This window comes from Molossus molossus, unplaced genomic scaffold (genome assembly GCF_014108415.1).
Source record: "Molossus molossus isolate mMolMol1 unplaced genomic scaffold, mMolMol1.p scaffold_m16_p_19, whole genome shotgun sequence".
Lineage (NCBI taxonomy): Eukaryota > Metazoa > Chordata > Mammalia > Chiroptera > Molossidae > Molossus > Molossus molossus.
This window is the reverse complement of record NW_023425354.1, coordinates 20729348-20737678: the sequence shown is the minus strand read 5'-3', so window position 1 is coordinate 20737678 and position 8331 is coordinate 20729348. Positions and strand designations below refer to the sequence as shown.

At 44.9% G+C, this 8331-nt stretch overlaps 2 protein-coding genes across 2 annotated transcripts in view; both read left to right on the top strand.

Annotated features, from left to right (window-relative positions):
• Positions 1-2342: 2342 nt before the first annotated feature.
• LOC118633717 (transmembrane protein 170A-like) lies at positions 2343-2624 on the top strand. The gene is made up of 2 exons (XM_036267619.1): positions 2343-2446; positions 2513-2624. Exons 1-2 carry the CDS (start codon positions 2343-2345, stop codon positions 2622-2624), a joined length of 216 nt encoding a protein of 71 aa, XP_036123512.1.
• A 1328-nt stretch (positions 2625-3952) lies between these two features.
• The window catches only part of SCPEP1 (serine carboxypeptidase 1), a 28524-nt gene continuing 24145 nt past the window's right edge, over positions 3953-8331 (top strand). The window contains exons 1-2 of the mRNA XM_036269518.1: positions 3953-4064; positions 7834-7982. Coding sequence (XP_036125411.1) covers positions 3998-4064; positions 7834-7982 — 216 coding nt within the window. The 5' untranslated portion in view covers positions 3953-3997. The remainder of the gene's footprint in view (positions 4065-7833; positions 7983-8331) is intronic.

Here is an 8331-nt window from a genome sequence, read left to right as displayed (position 1 = left end):
ACGCCCCCAAACAATCTTAATCAGTCTCTCAAACCTTTCCCACAATAAATACATAATTGTTAAAACTATAGCCCTGGCCGGTTTGGCTCAGCGGTTAGAGCGTCGGCCTGCGGTCCAGAGAGACCTGGGTTCGGTTCCCACTAAGGGCACATACCTCGGTTGCAGTTTGTCCCCAGCCCTGGTTGGTCGTGCGTGTGCAACCACTCGATGTGTCCCTTTCACATCGAGTTTCTCTCTCTCTCCCTTTCTCTTCCTCCCACTCTATTTGAACAAACCCCCCACCCCCCAAAAAAACAAAAAAATGTCCTCGGGTGAGGATAAAAAATAAATAAAAGTATAAATAATTTTTGCCCAACTGGTGTTTTTTTGCCCAGTGGATTGAGCATCAGTCCCATGGACTGAGAGGTCCTGGTCAGGGCACATGCCTGGGTTGCAGGCTTGATCACCAGTAGGGGGCGTGCAGGAGGCAGCCAATGGATGTTTCTATCTCTCCCTTCCTCTCTAAAAAATCAATTAAAAAATAAAATAAAATACCAAGAATTTTGCAAGTACAGTTTTGAGATGAGTTTCCAATATCTTTCTTCCTATTACGTTTTTGACCTTCCCCCCAGAGGACAGGTTTACATCACAAAAATAGAAGCAAGTTCAAATAGAACCACAAGCATCACCTTTTTTTTTTTTCTATCCTCACCCGAGGACATTTTTCCATTTTTTGTTCAGATAGAGTGGGAGGGGGGGAGAGAGAGAGAAACATTGACGTGAAAGGGACACATCGAGTGGTTGCCACCCGCACGACCCAACCAGGGCCGGGGACAAACCGCAAGCGAGGTAGGTACCTGCCCTTAGCGGGAACCGGACCCAGGTCTCTCTGGACCGCAGGCCCATGCTCTAACCGCTGAGCCAAACCGGCCAGGGCCACAAGCATCACCTTTTAATGTTCTGTAGCCACTTCCTTATCAGAAAAATTTCCACTGGCTCTTCAGCCTTGACACTCTTTGGCTGGTCTTTGTACAGAGTGCCCCTTCTTTTCACCTATCTCTATTCTTTCCTCTCCTAGGAGCAAAACAAATTCCCCTGGTCCTGTGCAGCACAACTTAGCAATTTTGCTACCTTTGCTGATGCTCTGTATTCTCAGCTCCCATCCCCTAACCTCCAATAAGGTATTTTTCTTAAAGACCATTCCAGTCTTCAAGAGGAACTTTGCTGTTAGAATAATCAGCTTTCACCTGATTTCTTTGGTGTGTTCCATTTAGTTCCCGTGAATATAAGCTGTAATAAAAACGGAAAATTTAATCTTTGCCCTAATGAAAAACTACCTAGTGTTGAAGGCTAGAGTATAATGCTGATTATAGGGCACTTACAGCTTCTCACACACCACACTTGTCATCACTTACAGCCACCATAAGTGATCTGTTGTTTGATGATTCCAATGTCACAAGAACATTTTGGGGGTTCCCTAACTTGGTTAGCCTTTGCTTATATGGTCAAAAACTTCTATCCTGGAAATGATATTGGCTTAGAAAATAGATGGAATAGCATGCATTTTATGTACACTGTGGGATTTTATACATTCAGGACCACCCACATTAAGTTGGTTACCTATTTCTTTTCTCTCGCCCAAATCTCAGTGCCCTCTCCCTTCACCAGCAGGATTAAGCCATTTCACAAACATCTGTCCATTTATGAGGGGCAGGAGGAGAGAAAGGATAGAGAGGGGAACAAGAAGAGGCCTATCACATGTACTTTGTTTTTTCTGTTATGTGCTTTTTTTCTTCTTCTTTCTTGATTTTAGAGAGAAAGGAAGGGAATGGGAGAGAGAGATAGAAACATCAATGAGAGAACACTGATTGGCCGCCTCCTGCATGTCCCCCACTGGGGATTTGGCCCACAACCTGGGCATGAGCCCTGACCAGGAATCAAACCAGCAACCTCTTGGTGCATGGGTCGGTGCTCAACCACTGATCCACCCAGCCAGTCTCATCATGCACTTTTGAAACAGTATTTAGAAGTATAACCTGACCATCATACAGCCCCTACATATTCTTGTTTCCTAGCTCAGTGAGATGAGTTATTCGGTGCACCCTAAGATAAACTCTTTACACACACACACACACACACACACACACACACACACATCTCTGTCACCCTTCTTGTCTCTTCCCCTTCCAAAACCCCCAATACCCTCTTAAAAATGACTGTTGTGAAGGAGAGCAGAACACAAGGGAAAGAGCAGCAGCGGGAGTCAGCCCCGCTCCCAGAGAAGATCCTCAGCCTGAAGTTCATGTTCCGGGGGCAAAGGAATATTGTGCCCCAACTCCATTTCTTTCTGCTCCTTTCCAGAGATGTGCTATGGTGTGTTCCCAAGGGCACGGGTGTCCTCTCTGTTCTTCCATGTCTCTGCTAGATTACTGGCCCTCTTCACCCCCCAACATCACAAATATTGTAGGTTCCTGTCTGTAAGCATCCTGTTGATGGGCACCGTGGGACCAATTACTGCTGGAATCTTGACAAGTGCAGCAATTGCTGGAGCGGATCAAGCAGTGGGAAAGGAAATGATACCGTTTGAAGCCCTCGCCTTGGGCATTGGACAGATGTTTTGTGTAGTGGTGGTTTCCTTTTTATAGATTTTAGCTGCCCTATAGCATTCACCCTTCTGCTGTGATGTCAAGCCTAAGTTTTACAGAACTCTGAAAAAGGATGCCATATGGAATGCAGTGTTTTCTTAGTTCTTGGAATGGAAGCAGCTTGGATGAAGAAGTATGTGAAGAACAGCATCCCAGCCCTTCCTTCGGTGCGAAGCTCCAAGATGCCGAGATATTTTTTGACTCCTATTGTTCTCAACCCAAACAGATCAAGTTGTGTTTTGTTTGTTTTGATATTTAATTTAAGCAGTTTTACTGGTGCACCTTTACTCAAAGCAAGGTCAACAGTGCTTCCGGGTTAGCAGCCTTTGAACTGACGTTTACAGTATTCTGTAAGGTAAATGTTGCATATTTCACTATGGAAAACATTGGTTTATTTCTGAGCTAAATATACTGTATTAAAATCTTACTTGACCTAAAAATAAAATAAATGTGAAGATAATGTTAACAGCACAAAATAATACTGATGGCAAAGTATTAAGAGAAAAAAATAAAAAACTGTATTATAGTATTTTATTATTTTATTTTTTATCCTCACCTGAGGACATTTTTTTGATATTTTGTTCAGACAGAGTGGGAGGGAGAAAGAGAGAGAAACATGGAAGTGAAAGGGACACATTGAGTGGTTGCCACCCACACGACCAACCAGAGCCGGGGACAAACTGCAACCGAGGTACGTGCCCTTAGCGGAACCGAACCTGGGACTCTCTGGACTGCAGGCCGATGCTTTAACCGCTGAGCCAAACCGGCCAGGGATATTATAGTATTTTTAAAAATGAAGGAAAAGACGAGAAAAAATATTCCAAATGTCAACGATGGTTAAGTAGGATCTAACATTTTTTTCTCAACTTTCCAAAATGCCCATAATATACGTAACTTTATAAGAAAATTAATTTTAAAAAATCTCTGAAAATGGAATCCCACAGTTTTCAAGGACCCCCTGGTCCAGGCTTCATCTGATTTGGGGCGGACGCAGCGGTTTTTGAAACGCCAGGCCTTTGGGTGGGGAAGGAAGAGACGGACACGGCGGGAAGAACGGATTATTGTTCTGTCGCGTCTCAGTCCCACCGCACAGCTGAAGGCAAATGTCTCTTCCTCTCTGCTCCGCCCCCCAAACCGCGAAGAACGACGTGGTGGGCGGACAGAACACCCTCGCAGAGCCGTCGCAGGGGTCTTTGTTGACCTGCTCGGCAGAGGGCGCTCGGGACACGGCCAGCCACCTCCCGGCTCAGGCCCCGCCCCCAGACCGTCCAGGCCCCGCCCCTCCCCCGGTCCAGTCCTGGCTCCGCCGGCCTCCGTCACGTGACGGGGCACCGGGTTCAGTCTGTTGCTGATGCTGCCGCGCGGTATTCGTCATGGAGCTGGCCCCGCGGATCTGTGTCCTGCCGCTGCTACTCCTGCTGCTGCTGGGCCTGAGTACCGGTAGGTTCGGGCAAAAGGTGTACGTATCAGTGACCGGTGCCTCCTTCTCTCTCCAGGGATGAGAACCTGTTTGTGCGTTTTAAAGCGAATCTCTTTTCCCCTGTGCTTTTGAACCTCTCTGGGTTTTTTGTTGTTTTGTTTGTTAATTGAAAGTGCTTTTTCTGCCCTTTTTTGGCTCTGTGTGGTAGAAGCAGTTGTGCAAAATGTGTTATTTAGAGAAACTGCTGATCAATGAGGTTTCCGTGGTCTTCAAGCCACTCCCTTTTCCTGCTGTCCTCGGCTGCTAAATGGGATTATGAGGTTTTTATACTTTGAGCTGAAATATGCAGCGAAAAGACCGTAAAAAGTCCCGCCACGGATGGGACGTTCCATTGAGAGAAGGCCTTTTTCCCTCTGTTTGATCAACAGACAAGAGTATGTCTCCCCTCACCAGAGATCCTTTTTGGCAAAAACAAATTCGTGTGTAAAGGGTGACTTGCAAATTGATTATCATCACGACCCCCCGCCCCCCTACCCCGTCCAACAAAATGTTTAATCTGAATCAATTGAGAATTCGAACTGGCCACAAACTTGCCTTGTGATCTTAGGCAAGTTGCTTAACAGTTCTGTTTCCCCTTTTGTGAAATGGGGATCATATGCACTTCATTTTGTGTCTGGGGAATGTTGTCAACTATGTTGCCCCCCAGATTTTAACAGTGGTCACTCCCAGGGAAGAGAGGAGTGCCAGGGGTTAGGTCAAAAGGGACCGGAACCTTTTCTGTCGTTTTTAAGGAGACAGTATTTTTGTGTTACTTGTATATAGATTCTTATGACCACATCTATAATGTTCTAGCAGTTTTGTTTTTCTCCTCAAGCCAGTTTTTGGTTTTCTTAATCTCCAGCCTTATCGGTTACAAAAAACATTGTCTCCTCATCTACTCTCTTCTTGAGACCTTTTTTTTTTGTTCTTTTACTTGCTGCAGTGGCTTGAAATTTAAGAAAGGAGGAAGTAACCAGCAGAAAATTCCAGTCACCAAGGGTAACCCCTTAATCACCTTTTAACATCAGCCTTTTTCACCAGAGTAGTATTAACAAAAAAAGATGCTGTAATTTGAAAGGTGTTAGCAAAGGTGGCATAGAACATGTATTTAACCAACTCTTTTCTGATCCTTATTTTTCAGGTGCTAGAAGAGTTAATTAAGGAAATTGGAGTTGTGGGAGTAAAGGACACACACACACATACACATACACAGAGCCTTTGATTTATTTATTTATTATTATTATTTTTTTTTTTTGCCAAATTGCCTTCCCCAAAAGTGATACCAGTGTGCAGTCTTGCCAACAGTACTGAGGGCCAGTCTCCTGTCTCCTGTGGACATTGAGCAAGTGTCTATCAAATAAGCAAAGATTTTTTAGTGGCCTCATTATTGTCTTAATTATCATGTCTTTGAATATTAGTGATGTTAACCATTTTTTCACATATTTATCACACATTCATATTTCCTTTTTCATAAGTTATTTCCTTATGGCCTTTATCCATTTAACTATTAGGATCTTTCATTTTTAAATTGATCTACATGAGTGAGGAAAATTACCCATTTTCATATTTGTTGTAGATCTTTCTTTGTTGTTTGCCTTTTCATTTAATTTTTGATGTACAGAAATGTAACATGTTTCTATCCTCTGTTGATATTTTTCTTTGTAGTGTCTTTTTTCTTTACAAATGATTTTTTAAAAATCCTCATCCAAGGATATTTTTCCATTAATTTTAAAGTAGAGTGGAAGGGGGTGGGGGGCATCGATTGGTTGCCTACTGCAGGACCCCAACTGGGGCCAGGGATTGAACCTGCAATCCAGGTACATGCCCTTGACTGGGAATTGAACACACGATTCTTGGATCTGCAGGCCGACACTCTAATAGCTGAGCCAAACCAGCCAGGGTTACAGATGATTTCTTTATCATTGTTTCCCCATCCAGAGATCAGAAAAACATTCTACTGTATCTTCACTTTTTTTTTTTTCTTTATTGATTTTAGAGAGAGAAGAAGGGAGAGGGAGCCCTGGCCAGTTTGGCTCAGCGGTTAGAGCGTCAGCCTGCGGTCCGGAGAGACCCGGGTTCTGTTCTCGCTAAGGGCACGTACTTCGGTTGCAGTTTGTCCCCGGCCCTGGTTGGTCGTGCGGGTGGCAGCCACTCGATGTGTCCCTTCACATCGATGTTTATCTCTCTCTCTCCCTTCCTCTCTCTCCCTCCCACTCTATCTGTACAAAAAATGGAAAAATGTCCTCAGGTGAGGATTAAAAAAAAAAAAGAAGAAGGGAGAGGGAGAAAGAGATGGAAACATCGATGAGAAAGAACATTGATTGGCCGCCTCCTGCATGCCCCCCACTAGGTATTTGGCCTACAACCTAGGCATATGCCCTGACCAGGAATCGAACTGGTGACCTCTTGGTGCATGGGTTGAGGCTCAACCACTGAGTCGCACCGGCTGGGCTCTTCATATTATTTTATTTATCCTCACCGAAGGACATTTTTCCATTTTTTGTTCAGGTGGAGTGGGAGGGAGATAGAGGGAGAGAGAGAAACATCGACATGAAAGGGACACATTGAGTGGCTGCCACCCGCACGACCCAACCAGGGCCGGGGACAAACTGCAACCGAGGTACATGCCCTTAGTGACAACTGAACCCGGATCTTTCCGGACCACAGGCCAACGCTCTAACCACTGAGCAAACAGGCCAGGGCTATTTTTAATATTTAAAATTCAAAATTGAAATACTTGATCCACTTCAAGTTTATTTGGTTCATAGTGTTAAGAGAGGACTTACGTTTCTATTCTTTTCCTTTAAAAAAGTTAACGGTTGCCCTGGCTGGTTTGGTTCAGTGGTTAGAGCATTGGCCTGTGAACCCAAGAGTCACGGGTTTGATTTCTGGTCAAGGGCATGTACCTGGGTTGGAGGTTCAATCCTGGCCCCGGTCAGGGTTGTCCAGGAGGCAACCAATTGATGTGTCTCTCTCACATTGATGTTTCTCTCTGTCTCTCTCTCCCTTCTTCCCTCCCACTCTATTTGAAAAAAATCAATGGAAAAATATCCTCAGGTAAGGATACAAAAAAAGTTAACAGTTGCCCCAGCATAATATAGTGAATCATCTCGGCCCCATTAATTTGTGATTCCTCTTTAATCATATATTAAATAAGATATAAAAACTAGCATGTCACACCCTGGCTGGTTGGGCTCAGCGGTTAGAGCGTTGGCCTGCGGTCCAGAGAGACCCGGGTTCGGTTCCCGCTAAGGGCACGTACCTCGGTTGCAGTTTGTCCCCGGCCCTGGTTGGGTCGTGCGGGTGGCACTCGATGTGTCCCTTTCACGTCGATGTTTCTCTCTCTCCCTCCCACTCTATCTGAACAAAAAATGAAAAAATGTCTTTGGGTGAGGATAAAACAAAAAAAAACTAGCATGTTGCACTTTGAGATTTTCCTTTTTCCTAAAAAATGTAAATCTCTCTTTTAAAAAAAACAGAATTATAAAAGTGTTTCATGCTTAGTGGTAAACATCCAAACAGTACAGAGAGTATGGAGGAAAAAGTAGAAGCCTCCAGCCTCCTTTTAAGTTGGGTTTGCTTCTCATCACTGAGGTTTTTTCCCCTTATTTCCATAATATATTGGAGGGAGTAAATTGCCTAAAATATAAACCAAATCATCTCTAGCCTGGCATGGCCACCTCTACTGACTTGGAATTTATCCGGACGTTAGACAGCCTTCAAGGAAATGAAATTGTGCTTCTGTTTCAGGAGCCGTCGTCGACCTACCCACAGGCGAGGGCAAAGAAGTATGGGATTATGTGACTGTCCGGAAGGATGCCCACATGTTCTGGTGGCTCTATTATGCCACCAACCCCTGCAAGAACTTCTCAGAACTGCCCCTGGTCATGTGGCTTCAGGTAAAAGCAGCTTCACTGCCTGGCCAGATTGAAGGACAAGTTTCCCCACTTACCATGTTGCTTGCTCCTAAGGGCTCACAGCCCAGCCAGAGATGAAGGACGGATCTGGTCCAGCAGCCAGCTGGGGGGTTTCGTAGGGTTGGGGTTTCGATATCCTTCTGAAGCAGGCAAAGGTAGTGGTATACCAAGGAGGGCAAACCAGAGAGTGAGGGGTTCTAGCCTTTTACCAGCTTTGTTTGTTTGATTGAGCCCAGGCAGTGGCAGGGACCCTTACCAGACGCTCCTGAAGGCCAATTTGACTCTATGCTGATAGAAAGTGTTTTGAGCCCTGGCCGGTTTGGCTCGGCGG

Coding starts and splice junctions, on each gene's coding strand:
- LOC118633717 (XM_036267619.1), top strand. CDS start 2,343: ATGTGCTATGGTGTGTTCCCAAGGGCACGGGTGTCCTCTCTGTTCTTC. Junction 2,447..2,512: donor CAACATCACAAATATTGTAG/GTTCCTGTCTGT, acceptor AATCTTGACAAG/TGCAGCAATTGCTGGAGCGG.